General features: G+C 48.6%; 3 protein-coding genes across 4 annotated transcripts; 1 reads left to right on the top strand and 2 right to left on the bottom strand.

The window, feature by feature from the left end:
- Positions 1-2,733: 2,733 nt before the first annotated feature.
- Positions 2,734-5,287, top strand: LOC120649543 (transcription factor BHLH089-like). The gene is made up of 6 exons (XM_039926365.1): positions 2,734-3,692; positions 3,808-4,035; positions 4,165-4,299; positions 4,389-4,709; positions 4,793-4,877; positions 5,119-5,287. The coding sequence occupies exons 1-6, from the start codon at positions 3,417-3,419 to the stop codon at positions 5,154-5,156; spliced, it is 1,083 nt and encodes a 360-aa protein (XP_039782299.1). The 5' UTR covers positions 2,734-3,416; the 3' UTR covers positions 5,157-5,287.
- On the bottom strand, positions 5,182-9,271 carry LOC120649550. 2 transcript variants are annotated; one of them, XM_039926377.1, is made up of 5 exons: positions 8,647-9,260; positions 8,037-8,116; positions 7,626-7,744; positions 6,257-6,333; positions 5,182-5,494 (listed from the first exon to the last, which is right to left on the bottom strand). In XM_039926377.1, the coding sequence occupies exons 1-5, from the start codon at positions 8,885-8,887 to the stop codon at positions 5,469-5,471; spliced, it is 543 nt and encodes a 180-aa protein (XP_039782311.1). In that variant the 5' UTR covers positions 8,888-9,260; the 3' UTR covers positions 5,182-5,468. The 2 variants fall into 2 exon arrangements, with proteins under 2 accessions (XP_039782311.1, XP_039782318.1); XM_039926384.1 differs by lacking the exon at positions 6,257-6,333 and having other exon boundaries at positions 5,235-5,494; positions 8,647-9,271.
- A 1,131-nt stretch (positions 9,272-10,402) lies between these two features.
- Positions 10,403-13,861, bottom strand: LOC120649532 (tubby-like F-box protein 5). The gene is made up of 4 exons (XM_039926355.1): positions 12,778-13,861; positions 12,581-12,668; positions 11,459-11,591; positions 10,403-11,368 (listed from the first exon to the last, which is right to left on the bottom strand). The coding sequence occupies exons 1-4, from the start codon at positions 13,174-13,176 to the stop codon at positions 10,696-10,698; spliced, it is 1,293 nt and encodes a 430-aa protein (XP_039782289.1). The 5' UTR covers positions 13,177-13,861; the 3' UTR covers positions 10,403-10,695.
- Between the last annotated feature and the right edge of the window lie 1,891 nt (positions 13,862-15,752).

Raw genomic sequence — 15,752 nt, 5'->3', positions numbered from 1 at the left:
GGCGCAGGGCCAACGGATCGCCGCCGGCGGCATCGGCATGCCCGGCGCATGTGGGGTGTCCGCCCGGGGGTGGCTTTCGGGGCCCCTGTTCGGCCGCACCGGCAGAGATCCCCCCTGCCCCGCCCCCCGCCGGCAGCGACAAATAGAAGACAACCGGCGGCGCCCCCACACCGCTCACGGCGGCCTGCGCTCATCCGCGGCGAGGGACGCCGTCTGCCGCCGCCGTGCCCCAGCCGGTCAGACGCGTCCTTGCCCTTGCCTGCATGGGACGGGGTGCGCGCGTCTCCCGTATCTTTGATCCGGAAAATTTTGAAGGGAAAATGCGGCACCTGTTTGCATTGCGTGATCCGCGACGACGACATGTACAGGCTCAAGCATGCTCGCGGTCTCGCAAAGCCGGGGCACGAGCTTTGCCGCGGGAACAATGGCGTCCCCGTGGTGTCGGCATCGGCATTGTTAGGTGTGCTCGCGACCTGCAAAGCTCTGACACCTAACAAGGGCAGCACGCATGGCTAGCTCCACTGTTCTTTGCGGCGACTTGTGTGCGTGCCAAATCGCCACCATGGCATGGATCATACAAGGCCGGCCGGTAGCTGTTTCTGGAATCCGAACGATCGATCGATCCATGCGTGGTGACTCAGAGATGGGCTAAAAGATGTTGGGGGGATGCACGCATGCATGGGCGCCCAACTGCCAAGGGAGAACTGCCCGGTGAGCGGTGATGGATGGCCGAGGGGCATGGAGCTTCTTGCCGCGGAGCAGTCGTGGTTACTGCGTGGCCGCGACGCCGTGGCGCGTCTCGGCTCTCGAGTTCGCGGCCTGTGTGGGGCGCTGGCATCGCACATGGTGACGACACGGCGCCACGCATAGCCGTTTCTTCTTCTCTCGTCCCCTTGTTGCCTCTATATATTTCTTTTTGTTTATGGGGGTATGGGCTGCTAGGCCCGCCTGTTACTGCAGGGTGCCCCCTCGCCAGTGTCACCATAGCACTTGACCAATTTTTTTGTCCCGAAAAGAAAAATAAAACCGAACTTCATTTTTAGATTATTATCAAACAAATCTGCATAGCTCTTTGGAATGGAAGTTTAGGGGAAAAAATCTAATCTCACAGGATCTCTAGCCGTGCATATGGCCGTCTCTCTTTCTCCACCTTCGGCAAAACACCATTGCAGAAATCCTCATCCGTCCCGACTTCTAATTTTCTTGTTTATTGAACCAGCAATAGGAAGGTGGCACAGACATTTACTTGCAAAGTATATAAAAAAAATCTAACCTCAGTTTTTTTTAAAAAAAACATGGACATAATTGTAGGTCTTGTAGAAAAACTATGGGGACTATATATGACCTTTATTAAAGTATGTCTCCATCTAAATTCATATGACAAATTATGCATTTTTAAAGCAAGTTGAATTTCATAAACACATGACAATATGTCAATATCTATGCTGGTGGGTAATATTTTTTCACGCCGGTTCAACTTTCAATTCAATGAACCATTGTAGCGACCGATTCTCCAAAGAGCAATTAGGGTTCAAGGTTTAAGGTTTTGCTAGTCGAGGGCTCGGAGACGGATGGGCCGCCACAGTTGACCCGCTTGGGTCGGACCAGTGTGTATGTGTGGTGGGGGAGGGGGTGAGGGGAGGTTGTCACTCAACTGGTTTATCTGAAATTATGCATCATATGTATCACTTGGCCACAAAACCAACAGAAGCTCGCGCATTAGGGCCGGCCGCCAAGCAAGTGCATGCATGCAATGTATCACTACTGTCCCTAGAACAACGCAAGACTGTTTCAAAGGGATCTTTCGTCAAGATCGACCAGCAGATCAGATAGCAACGGAGCAAGCGTACGCTCTGGCCTTCGTCCTTAACACTGCCAAGTGAAAGGCACACGTTCTGGTCTTTGCACATCCCGATCCAATTATTTTTCCGAAACGGTGTGCCCTTAGCCTTCGCTCGGTTTCCAGCTTCCCTTCACACAACGCCATGATAGAGATCTGTACTGAAGGCTTTGGTTCCGGATTCGTGTCAGGGAATTGATATTTGCTGGACCAGGTGACGTGCACGTGTACAGTGCTGTTCGTTGCACTAGTACTCCTCTCCTGCTTCCATTTTTTTTAAAAAAAGGAAGGCTTCCTTTTCTTCCATTTTGATCGCGGGAAAATGCTTTATTATTTGATATTCATTTGGTGTCGTTTGGGTGAGATTCAGAGCTATATTTGTACCCACATAAAGTGGCAGTGCCTCGATCATGAGTGCAGTCTAATCCTGCAAGATATGCATTGCATCCATTCAATGGTCAATAAGAACAAATCAAAAATCATTTGCATATTTTCCGTATTTTTCTTGACAAAAATAAATGTTTAATTCAAGAACAGAGATAAAAACAAACAGGGAGAGTATAAACTTCGACAGTAATTGCCTGTGGGATTACTATTATCAATCCGGTGGCCTTACCTGTTAATGCGAGAGCCCAGGTGGCAGGTAACATGTGGTGAGTCACCGGGGCCCGGCCAGCACAGAGAGGATAGAGCTGTCCATGCTGTTGTTGGAGCAGTTGTCACCTCCCCACTCGTCCTTTTGTAGCCTCAGGGGAAAGAAATTGAGAACAATGGGCACATCTCACTTTCAGCACACGCACAGCTCGAAAAAAAAACCAACTAGTTCAGTTGATGCGCTACTGATTTCACACTCTCAAGTCTCAAGAGGTCGAGAAGCCTTTCCTTTCCGTTTTAACCTGCACCCTGTCCATACCTCTCCTCCATGGAAAACTTTGTTCGGAATGCGTGAATCGCGAAGAACTTATGCACGAACCAGATGCTGAAAAAAACCAGCTTTCCCTAATTAAGCACTGATCTTCGCGTGCTGTTCATCCTCGATGCCCGGCTGAAGTTGCAGCCTATGGATGCGCAAGTAATCTAAGGGTCCCCCCGGCAAAATTGGAGGCCCTGTGAGAGAGCCACTGCAGGTGCCAGCTGAAGAAACACGATGCCCTACCCCCTTACCCAGCCCTACCTCACATGACCGCACCTAAAGGCATCACTGCAGCAGGGCCAAATCCAATCTCCCATGGCCAAGTACCATCGCCCCCAAGCAAAGGCCCTCCCAGTCCCTCCCCTCCCCTATCCATCCACCCGTCGTTCTCCCTATATATATGGATTGGGAAATTTTCCGGGAGGGCACGGACGCAAGGGGATCGAAAGGGACGCGCAAGCTTCACGCACAAGCTCCTACATAATTGCCGGCCAGGCTGCTTGAATTCTCTCTCTTCATCGGGGGGCTCGGGCTCACCGCTCACGCACCCACCTGCGCCGAGCAGCAGCTAGCTGAGCCAAAGAAGAGTCACTTGGCATTCCACGGCTAGCTTTTGTTTAGGCGATCGGAGAGTGGTGAGCTCGTCTCGGGAGGGCTGTGGTGATGGCGCGATGCCAGGGGACGGTCGAGAGCCTGTGCCAGGGGCTGCTGGACCTCGACGACGACAAGTTCGGCGCAATGTGCAGCGCGTTTGGCTACCTCCAGGAGTGGCCGGACCTGGCGGGCGCCATGTGCGGCGCGGGCCTTGGTGCGACGCCTGCCGCGGTGGCGCCGGGCGCCGGCGCCGGCGCCGGCAACGACGACTCCTCCTGCAGCGGCAGCGGCGGCGGCGGCGGCGGGTTCAGGAAGAGGAGGCCGGACGCGTGCCTCGACGCGAAGGTGAGAGAGAGATTTCTGCGTGCGCGGTGCAATCCTCTACCGGAGATGTGCACTGCCGCCGTGCAAATTCAGTTCAAGTCTTTGACTGACGTGTGGCTGAAATTGACCTTGGCAGGGTGATGGCAACGACATGAGCAAGAGACCCAGAGGGAAGCAGCAGCTGTGCGGTCTCGGTGAGATGGCGGCGCCCGGGAAAGCGAAGCAGGAGAGGCCAAAGGCAGGCGCCAAGAAGAAGGCGGAGGCGGCGTCGACGGCGGCGGCCGCGGCCGGCCAGAAGACCGACTACATCCACGTCCGGGCACGCCGCGGCCAGGCCACGGACAGCCACAGCCTCGCCGAGCGGGTACGACCCCCACAGCTCGATTACTGAACAAACATTTCGCGTGCTCGATGCTGCACATCAGCACCGATCCTGCCTTGTGCATCCTGCTGCTGTCAGAACTCAAAATCCATGGCCGAAATCGATGTGCAGGTGAGGAGGGAGAGGATCAGCGAGCGGATGAGGTATCTGCAGGAGCTGGTGCCCGGGTGCAGCAAGGTCACCGGCAAGGCCGGCATGCTCGACGAGATCATCAACTACGTCCAGTCCCTGCAGAAGCAAGTCGAGGTAGCTGGCTACTAGCAGCCTGCCGTCCTGCTTCGTCTTCTCTGCTTCTTCTAGCTTGCGCGATCGCTCACCGGAGGCTCCTCTTGCAGTTCCTGTCGATGAAGATCGCCGCCTCCAACCCGGTGGTGAGCTTCGACATCGTCGAGGACCTCTTCGGCAGGCAGCTGAAGCAGGCGTGCAGCCCTGCCGCCCTTCCCGCGGCGGCTCTGCCTGCCGGGCAGCTGGAGCCGACCTGCCTTCAGATGAACCCATTGCAGCAGGTGCACCCATCTGCGGCAGGAGGCTCCAATGGCTTTGGGCTGGACATGGTCGTCAACAACCTGTACCCTCCCGCCGCCGCGAGCTGCCCCGTGTCGGTTGCCACGCCGGCGATGGCGGCGGCCGGACCGTCGATCGAGCCGTGCCTCAACGTACGTGCCCGGAAAAACAACTGTCCTCGACTCTGTTTCCTCCATTTTTCTGAACTGAACTCAGTGATTTGCGTTCTCTGCAGGTGAATGGAGCTGCTGCTGCTGCCTGGGATATTGGCTCCCAGAACTTGTTCAGTGGATTTGATGCACAATTTCATTCAGTAGAAAGTGAGTAGCTGCTTCTTGAACGCCAAGTCTGCAGTTACTCTGCCTCATGTGAAATGAAAGGAACATAGTAGTGGTTAGATGATCAGGGGGGAAACACTCCCTGAACAAGCTTACATTTCCGAGTTCAGAACGATAATGTTAAAATTAGCAGCCGATTAAATAACTCCACAAATTCAAACTAGTCTGAAATGTGCCCCTCTTCATCATAAGTTACTGAATCCTACTGCTACTTTCTTTGCAGGTGACTGTTTGCTAGACAGCCTCAAGATGGAAATGTAAGAAGAATTAATCCTTGTTATTGGAATTTTAACCACAGAAAAATTTGTGGCTGAAGATTCTTTATTCGTAGCAATTGTAATAATGAAGTATTCTGTCAGCAATGGCAATACAAGTACATTTCACCTGTTATATGTTTGTCTGTTACACTCAATTTCTAAACGTTCCTTCAGAGCCAAACAATACAGAGGGTTCAGAACTTCAGATTACAAACAAAGCGCCTAAACCATGTTCCCACAACAAACCAACAACAATATACAACACCCTACACATAAACTGAAAGTACAACAACCACTGCCTCCCGCCTATCTTCCTTCAAAGCACAGACTGTTCACCAGCTTCTGCAAAGACATAATTCTACCTTACTTGTAATGGAAGTAAAGGATAATTCATCTGCAAAGTGCACGCTAACAATAACCACCGCAAAGGATTTGAGTGCATTGAGATATCAGCTGAAATTGATTTCAATATTTACAAAGACATGCACTGACAGGGCACATGCTTTGAGGGTATTGAGATACCAGTTCAATCGTATTTCAATTTTCATGAGTATGACTAATTTCTTTTGAATCAGACATGTCTTCATTCAGAACATAGCACAATATAGTCCTCCCAGGAAACTAAGTTTTGCTCTCATCGTGGCTAGACCAACAAAAGTATTAGCCCAAAATCATTTATCATGTCGAAGTTTGTTAATCTGGAACCACAATATTACTCCCACTGGATGGAGGAGTTTGGATCCAGCCCTCCTTCCCCCCATTGTACTAATCTCGTCAACAAGACTTCAGTGCGCAGAGTAAGAACGAACTGTTCTTTATCGTTCACATGTTTTGCCGTCACAAAGATCCAAAATAGCTTGCAATTATTTGATACAGGGTACGGACAGATTCAAAGACATAGGACAAACTATTTCCTTGCGTTTCAACATGACTAGATGCTTCTTGCACTTATTCAGAGCTATCCCCGTGCATGTAAGCGTGTGAATTCACAAATGCATGCTATTTTGGACCTTTATTTGGTAGCACTATACCGAAGACCTTTATTTGGTACCCAGTCTTGTTTTCATGTAATGGTTGTGACAAGAGTAAAGAACTTGAACTGACCTTTGCCTGGCACAATGATAACTGGTGCCGCTTTACAGTTGTGGAAGCAGTACTCACTGACACTCCCCTGCAGCACACTACAGTACAAAGGCAAAGTTAGAGTCTTGGCATTTAGAAGTACTAAATGAAATTGGTAGTGTTTAGTTCCATTTTTCAAAAATTTTGGAAACGGAATCTTGGCATTTAGAAGTACTAAATGAAATTTATTTATAAAACTTTTTACACGGATGAGTTCTAAATCGCGAGACGAATCTAACGAGCCTAATTAATCCATCATTAGAGATTATTTACTGCAGCACGACGTTGTCCAATCATGGCCTAATTAGGCTTAAAAGATTCGTCTCGAAATTACACCCGGGGGTTATGGAATGGGTTTTGTCAGTTATCCACACTTAAGACTTCTAATTAGTGGTCAAACGTTCGAAATTACTGTAGTGCTGGAAATTTTTTGGAATTTTAAGGGGAACTAAACACGTCCGTACTTAGAAATGCAATCTCCAGCTCATGTTCAGCAATAAAATATGAACTAGCACCAAAAGGTAGAAAGACAGATAATAAAGAGCATTCAATTGCATTCATTTGCTTTAGTGCCAAATCCTTCTCGTCATTTCAGATCTATTCAGCAAATTGTTAGGTTCTTTAAAGGGCGCTCTAGTCATTGTTTTTTTTTTCATGCATCTGTACAAGTGCCTCACCATAATTCAGGCAATATGCTGTTTTTGATACTGATCAATTAGACCTACCTTCTTGAATCATTGAATTCGAGCATGGCTTAGCACTCAGCATTTCTCAGCAAACTTCCATAGTAGGAGATCCAGGCATATAAAGAGTTGCTTTACATCATTCAAAAGGGAAAAAAGCTAGCATATTTCATAGCTGAATCTTGCAAGATCTTTTACTTCAAATGATGGCCTTTAACTTTCCAGACAAGAGGACCATACGCGCCCTAATTTGAGCTTCAAACTACCAACAGTAATGTTAATTAGACAAATACTTGATAGATCATTCTGAGGCCAGCAAACAATCCCTTAACAAGTTAGCATCAAGATATTTTTTCCTTGCTGAGTGGAGATCCTAAAGATGACCTCATATCAGAACTGAAAACATGTGATCAATACTCTGAAATTTCTTTTTGGAGTAATTATTTTAGATGTTGAATAGGTGAGCAAATTTTTTGGCCTGCAACTTACAAGCAACAAGACAGTTGTATGACACATCTTGTGCTGGTCCCATTGTGATGGTGACCAGAAAATTTGCTACCTACAAAGTTGGCCAAGAGGCTCAGTACCATAAGCTCCCCAAGCACACAAAAGGCCTGAGCTTCTAATTGTGGCACAAATATAACTGATGTGGTTTAAGAGTCATATACCTTTGAATAAGGCCTCTACCACGTGTACCAAGAATGACAGCTGCTGGCTTCAGTCGGTCTGCTTCTCGGCATATAACTTTTCCAGCATCCCCTTCAACAATTCGTGCCTTGGTACGGACCTTACAAAATCCAGGTACATGTATCAATCCCTTGAGGAAAATATGGAAAAGAAGCAAAAACAGGAATTCACAAATGTGCATACTTCACACCAGCTCAATTTTAGCCATCAGAAATCATTTAGCACTATTTTTCTAGAATACAAGGCAGTAACTGAGGTATGCAAATTAACCCTTCGCATTAACATAATGATCAACATGAAATGCTTGTATGTTGTAAGATCAACATACATTGCTTTGTAGGCAAAACGGCGTAACAGTACACACAGACATATAAAGGATGAAGAAAGCATACCAATGAAGTCTTGAATGCCTCAATAGCCAGATCCTCCATTAGCTCCCGACTTTTCTCATACACAATCTCATTATGCACATCTACACAGATCAAACTTCACATTGAGCCTGAGCTTCAATTGACCACAAAATTTAACGTACTCTTCAGCCTTATGTAGTTCAGATGCTTGACTGATATTTTTAAAGAAAATGCAAAATATGAGGAAACACCTCCCCTTTGTAAGATCTGCAGTGATAGCGCTATACTATCCTGGCCTATCCTATCATCAATATGTGACGTCACCAATCATACTTAACATGTATAGCAAGACAAACATAATTGGCTGGCTCAACATGTATGACCAGACGCAGACGTAACTGATTTTAAGCCAGGACGCTGGGTACACCAAGAAGCCGCCAAATCGGAGTCAGATGTCAAAATCCGACACGCTAAACAATTCGAACTGTCGATTAACTAGTCGTATGTTCACCAACCTACGGCATAATCCAAAACTGCCTCGAAGTTAACTAATGCTTTAGGAATCAGGATATAGCTAGCTAGATAGATGGAGTATGCAGGCAAGCTAGGGTTCTCGAAGGATGGACGGGAAGGGGAAGTGAGGTGGCTCAACTGGAGACGGCGTGGACGAGGTGGACCGTGTCGGCGATGCGCGCGATGTGCGCGAGCGCCCAGTCGAAGGCGTGCTTGGAGTTGGGGCCGAAGTCGACGGCGACGAGGAGGTCCCTGCCGCGCCGCCGCTCCCCGGTCTCCCGCTCGAGCTCCGGCGGCGCGTCGGGCACCACGGGGACGAGGCGCGGCAGCACCACCTCCCGCCAGCTGTACTCCTCCACGTCCTCCTCCACCGTCTCCATCGACCGTCGCCTCGCTCCCCTCCCCCCTCCGACTCCTCACGTAATCGACGGCTAGCTGTTGCGGTTGCGGCCTTGCGGGCGCGGCGCGGCGACGGAGCCCAGAGCACGACGCCTTTCTCTTCCTCACGGATACGGGGATGGCGGTGGGCGTGGCGAGGGCGGCCGCATTAATTCCCGCGCGGGGTTCCGTGTACGCGTGACTCGTGGACTCGTGGTGTTCCACGTTGAAAATTCCGCTGAATTGGCGAACAAGAAGGAAAGCGGATCGAATCTCCTTCCGTCCCCTGCGAATTTCTACGGCTTTTTTCCTATCCTACCATACCTACCAGCTGAGGAGATCAACAAGCGAGTCTTATCACCGAGTGATCGATCATTCACATTGAGTGCTGGTGGTAGGAGACGTCGTGACTCGTCAGTCTGAAGAAAATTCAGCATCATCAGAAAGTACGCTTCTCCAAGCCTGGTGGCATCCGCGTCGGCAGCCTGATCGCGTCGGCGGCTGCCTCCTTCAGACCTTCTAGAAGGTCGGGTTCAGTAGACAGAGAGATCTCCTGCTTATCTGTGACAATCGCCTCCTCGACGACCTTCCAACGGTTGCCTGCTATGGGTAAAAAAAGTGGTGGCTGACGTCATCCCGTGAGAGACGCGCAAGCTTCGTGGCGGACGCGCGGCGGCGGCGCCGTGCCGCACGTCACGCAACGCCACCGCGGCCTTCGAGTGCGTGCTCGTGGGGCGGCGGCTCAGTCGCGCGGACAAGAACGAGGCACGTGGCTTCCACTTCCAGCATGGCACCGTCTCGCCGGGAAGAAGACAGCCAAAAAGGCTTCCTCGCTGATGGCGAGGGAGGGTAGAATTTTTTATAAAAAAAGACGAACACATGTATGGAGTACTAAACGAAATTTATTTGTGAAACTTTTTCATAGATGGGTGCAATTTTTCGAGACGAATCTAATGAGCCAAGTTTTATCATGATTGGCTACATTGATGCTAACAGAAGATGCAAATGCAGCATTCGGTCCCTGTAAATAAGAGAAGCTCACAAGGGCCTTAATTCCTTAATACTTAATTCCTTAATAATCTTGGTGGCTTGGGAGTTGTGGAAACATCGTAATGCTTGTGTTTTTTAGAAGAGGCCAAGTGTTCAGGATGTTCTTAGGTCTGTTAGTATGGAAGGGGGCCTTTGGTGTTGGGCTAGGGCTTCCAGGCTCCAGGAGTTGGTGTCTAGGTCGCTGACCTCCTTGGCCTAAGCCTGGGGTCATTGGGTCGTTCCCGTCATAACTTCTTGTAGAAATGTAATTAGTTGTAAGTGGCACTTTTATTGGTGCCAGGTGTGGTCTGTCTAGACCTTGTATTTTTTCTACAAAAAATGAAATGACGAGCAGTTCTCCTGCGTGGTTCGAGAAAAAAAAAGATACCCATTTCACATCAGATCATCAAGTAGGAAGCCAAAAGGAACAGGCAGCAGAGTAAGCAAGCGATGCTCCTGCCGACCCTGGACACCACCACGGCTCAAAATGAGAGCAAGCAGAAGCAGGCAAGATGGTCACAACGTCCATTATCCATATGGCAGCGATACTTCGCAGCCAAACACCCCAACAATAATACATAGGGCATCCTAATGCGCAACACGGTTGGATACACTGGGTCGCTCAAATCTTCCTATGGTGCAGACACCATATTTCACCTCACAAGCTACCATTTCAGCCGGGCAGCAGACCGGCACAGCTAGATCGAGAATTTCCATCGACCCAGGATGCAGGTTGTGTCTGGATAAGCAAGACTTGCGCCCAGCTTTACACCTCCGTCAGTTATTCGCATGCCGGTTTGGTGTCAAAGCTGGTCAGGCAGATCGCGAAGGCTTGGAACGCCGAGAGCGGGTACCGGTAGTCCATGGTGAAAATATCCTTCCCTATCTTCCCAAACTGGAGGATCACCTTCTCCTGCTCAGCTGCGGGGATGTTGAGGGAAGGATCAACAGAGGCAACAAGCTGGAAGTTCTTGACCGATGCAACGGTGACGCGCCCCCGGAAGTTGAGGCACCAGCACTGCAGTTGCTCATGCCAACGTGGGGCTTTATTCTTCAGAACTAAAGGCTCTTCATCCGTACAAGCGGGTCCAGACAGATCAGCACTGAGGCTTGTTGATGAAAATTCGGCAGCTGGTTCCTTTCCTTTGGTACTTGGTAATGTGGACACTGGCTCATCAAGTGAGTGGATGGTGCCAGTAGGCGTTGGGGCCTTCCCACCCTCCTGAATGCACTGAGCTGGTATTGAGTGCATGGTGCATTGCATTCTCCTTGGTCCCCGATTGCGTAGGACAGTGAGCTCATATGTAACTGTAGCAACATTGTAATTGCCAAGTGGCAGTCTTGGTGATACTTGTTTCGACTGCCTTTTGCTTGGTTTATTGTTTGGTAGCACCACAACGTCAGGAGGAGGCTGGCTGTCAAAGATTGTGAACTTTGTGCCAAGAAAGTTTGGCCTGATTATGAGAAACAATGGCAAGGCCAGAAGGTCACTAACACAAAGTAGAATAATCGTGCCACTTAAGTTGACATAATAAGAAGCTTACTTCAGTTTACCAACGTAGGTGCTGCTGGAGTGAGAGAAATCATCAGAGGCCAGTGAGATCACAAAAGAAGTCCTCGTGGCACGCCTGACCTTACGAGCTGCAAGCAAAAGCTTGTCGTTTTCCACATTCAGAGCTGAATAACATACAGATTCACCAGTAAGTGACGTGTTCTCACGCTAATCAAGCTCACATATAAGGTTCAAGTATATGTCCATAAATTATTGTAGAAGTAATATGGTTCAAGACTTATATCCTAAACAGGAGGTGCAAGCTGTATAACAATTCCGAAGGTATCCTACTCAATCGTACACCGATTTTTAGTGGAATGGACCACACCCATATTAATAAGGGGAAGTTAGTAGATATCTGTACACATCTAGCACAATTTTGAATGAGCAGAAAAGTATGTATACCATGGATAGTCCACAATAATGAGTTGTTGCCTATTCTAGTAAAACATAATGCACCGCTCTTCCAACAGTTGAGCTCATCTTTGGACCCTGCTATAGGTTTGCTATGTAAGCAAGGAAAGTACCTTCAATGTGGTCAGACAAGTATTTCAGTCTGTATTGGAACCTCGCAGTTCGCTAGTTACAGTTGGCTTCTTTCTCGAACCAAGCAAGCAGCTAATACAGCCCGCATTCGGGAAAAAAGATATTTATTCAATTGTTTTGGATTGCAAACTTCAAAGCAGAATTTCATGTAGCATGCTCAAACAAACAAGCGGGGGGTAAAAAAACAACCAGACGTGCAATAGGCTTCTGATCGAATGCTCTAGCATGAAGTTGGAAATATTTTTTCGACATATAGTATAGGAAAACAGAAACATATAGTTGTTCACCTAACTTGAACTGGCATTCTTAATGCAAATCCTTTTTGGCACAGTTAACTAAATGATTAAACCGTAGAATTAACTTCCTTTGCAAAGATGATTAGGTTTGCACTGCAAGGACATTAATATTCTGAAGTTTATTCTTGCAAATTGGCACTAGCACAAGATAACAGTTCATCTCGATGCAGACACATTAATACAAAGGTCCTCGCAAAAAAAAGCAATACAAAATGGGTAAGAACAAGAACAGCTGAACAAGAAGACTAAATCAACAGCCACACATAACTTACATGGGCTGAGCCCTAGGTAGAGGAGATATGTGGATGTCGCCCTGTCCCTCCTTACAAAGCACTGCACCGGCTGCTCGCGAGGTCCCGGCTGTGCAAAATATGAAGTTAAGCATAATATATTCAAATTTTCACTACGTCGTAGACGGTAAACTTGCCATGAACTCATGACATCAGAGGACACTGATGGAGGTCGATACCTGCTTGAGGGATATGGGGAAGGTGATCCTGCCGCACTCTTCGAGCGTCTTCACCACCTCCTTGGTGATCTCACGCCACGACCGGCAAACGTGCGCGCACGCGACGACCTGGCGCCGCGCCGGCCACGTCGCCTCGCTAGCCTCCACCCTCTGTATCACATCCAGCAGCAGTTCCGGCGGCAGGTTCGCCCACCGCCCCTGATGCTGCTGCGGAGGCGGCGGCCCCTCCTTGCCCCGGCCATGCCGCTGCGGCTGTTCAGCCCAAAGGCCAGGCCAAGAATGCCGCGACCCCGCGCGGCCGTGGCCGGCGCGCCCATCGGAGCCCCCGGCGCGCCTCGACATGCTCCCGATGCCGTCCCTTATCTCCTTCAGTTGCCCAACAATGCTCTTGAGAGACATTGCAGCTTACGGCAGGTTTCTTTCGCCTTCGCCGAAAGAAACGCCTAGTGCTCCATGGCAAGATCCGCCATAACTAGCGAATCTAACCCCAACAATTGCAGGGGACAGCTCATAAAGTAGTTGACATCACTCCCGCATCTACCCCAACTAAAAAAAATCGACTCTCTCGAAGATTTGAATCACGGGGCTCCAAGAGCAGCTCAAGAAGCCCAAATTTTGGGCGGATTTGTGGAGATGGCGAGCAAAGATCCCACCTTTCTTCGCGCTGCAGCTCGGATCTGAAAGGAGGCAGCAATGCAGCAAAAGGGCACCGGGAAATCGAGCCTCTTTTTTCACTCCGATGTCCCCATGATCTAATTTCTTCAGCTCCGCAGCTCGAATCACTCCGCTCAAAAACAGATCAAGGAGCCCCTCTCGCGCATCTGCCAACCGTTTCCAAGGGATTTTTCTCAGCTCCTCTCCCCAGGAGCTCGAGATCTCCTTGCCTCCCTCTATACGCTGTGGATTTTTGCTTCCGACTTCCAGCCCAGGCTCTATCCCTCTCCAGTGCCACTCCTCTCTCTCTCTCTCTCTCTCTCTCTCTCTCTCTCTCCTCTCTCACTGCCGCTCTTGCGAATTCTGTGCGCTTGTGTGTGGGGGGGTTTGTGTTAGGCTGAGGATAAAAAGGATTCGGGAAAAGTGGGGGTGATTTTTTTAAGCACGGTGGGGCAGCTTTTGTTTTCTTTCCCTGAGCTTTCACTTTTCAAGGTGTTTATCTTTCCTGTGCGGGGCTTGCAGCTCATCAACTCCCAAACTCACAACCGCCCAGCAAGAATCCTATGCAATACTGTAACTCCAGTAGCACACTATACGCACAACTACACTCTCTACAGGTTGCTGTTCCGGATTTGTAGTTGAACTGCTCTGATGAGGTAGCTGGACAAGTTACTGCATGGTAAAGCTACTTTTTTGGGGGTTAGAAAGGTTCTTTCCGAGAATTGATGAGGTTGTTCTTTCTTTTTTTTAAAAAAAATTGTAAGAGGTGAGAGGGGTATCTTGGAATGCAGAAAACTTGACATCGCTCAACTTCTTGTGAATACTTTGATTAGTTTCTAATGTCCACTGGAGAGAAATTAACAAGGCTGTATAGCTTTTTTTTTTTTTGAAGCAAAACAAGGCTGTATAGCTTCCGGAGTAGTACAAAGTATTCACATCGGTAATGAACAAGGCTGTATAGCTTTTTTTCTAAGATTGCATGGTAACTACACATGTGTACAAGGATTTAGCATATGTGTCTTCTGTGACAAGCAGTGTTGACGTCAGAAGTTTATGTGCGTAAGTTTGAGAGAAAATGGCGACATTCATGAACTTCTGGGTAGGAAAAGGCACATGTGGTCCTAAAGTGCATTTCATCCACGGCGCTCTAGTAAATTACGTCCTAATCTTACGGAATATGTCCTGGACCAAGAAATTTCCTTGCAGTTTCGCTGAGGAGCCCACGGCCGCTCACTTCTTGGTGGCTCACTAAAACTCTAATACTGCTACTAGTATTTCTTAGGAGAATTGAGCCAGTCATGAAAATATTTTTCATCTCCTATAAAACTTCCATTTGAAATCTCAACACGTTCTTCCGACGAATTATATACTACTCATTTCATTTGCACCCATTCCTGACTCCTCTACTCTAGGCTCTAGCCGCAGCCATCACGTCACATTTTTTTTTGTTTTTCAAAAAAACCACATAATAGATCAAGCAAGTTGCACACCCATGTGATCAAACTCCCTCAGGCTTGTGAAAAAAATCAGCAACGGAAATGGTCAATCAAGGCACATAAAAAAAGTAGAGGAGGAATTCTGCTCAACGAAGCACCAAAAAAAAAAATCAAATGACCAATATCCTATTAGGCAATTACACATGATAGCAGATGGTGTGTGCTCGCGCCCTTTCATGAGGATGACAGCTCGTTGGGTTGCCACTGGCATCATCGCTCGCTCGCTCTGCATTCAAGGCATCAACATGGGCACTCACAACAAGTCACAAGGTAGGCGGCGCGAGCACATTCATTCCATTCCATCCCGCTCGCTCCCTTCGTATGCGTGGGCGTGGTGACCACACCTACGCCACCATCTCGCCCCCCCGCCGGATGCCGCCGGCGGCCAATAATTCGCCATGTTCAGGCATTGCATCATCTCTAGAAAAAGGTTTTCACTTTTTTTTTATGAAACATGAGGGTTATTTCCCTAGTGGTCATTATATATTAAAAAGAGAAAAAAAAAGAGTAGCAGAGGTTGTCAATGGGCAGGTTTTCACTTTGCTAATACAATGAGCAGGCATGTGTAATGTGCCTCCACCGGCGTTGGCGTTCCCAATCACCGGCCGGACAGCTACAAATGCCAGTGTGAAAGTTTGTCAAAAGGGTGCAGGTTCGTAGTCAATTTTCGACGGAAGCACATGATGGTCCATGATCTTGAAATATTTCTGGGTTTGCACGTCATGAGGCTCCCAATCATGGTCTCACGGCGCTGCGCAATTGTGTCCTCTTTTCTTCATGGCCCTTTTGACCGAGCAGCGTCGGAGAGGGGCTTGGCACTGCTCA

Source organism: Panicum virgatum, chromosome 1K (assembly GCF_016808335.1).
Source record: "Panicum virgatum strain AP13 chromosome 1K, P.virgatum_v5, whole genome shotgun sequence".
NCBI classification, from domain to species: domain Eukaryota; kingdom Viridiplantae; phylum Streptophyta; class Magnoliopsida; order Poales; family Poaceae; genus Panicum; species Panicum virgatum.
Note: the sequence above shows the minus strand (reverse complement) of the source record. Positions and strands in the feature narration are given on the sequence as shown.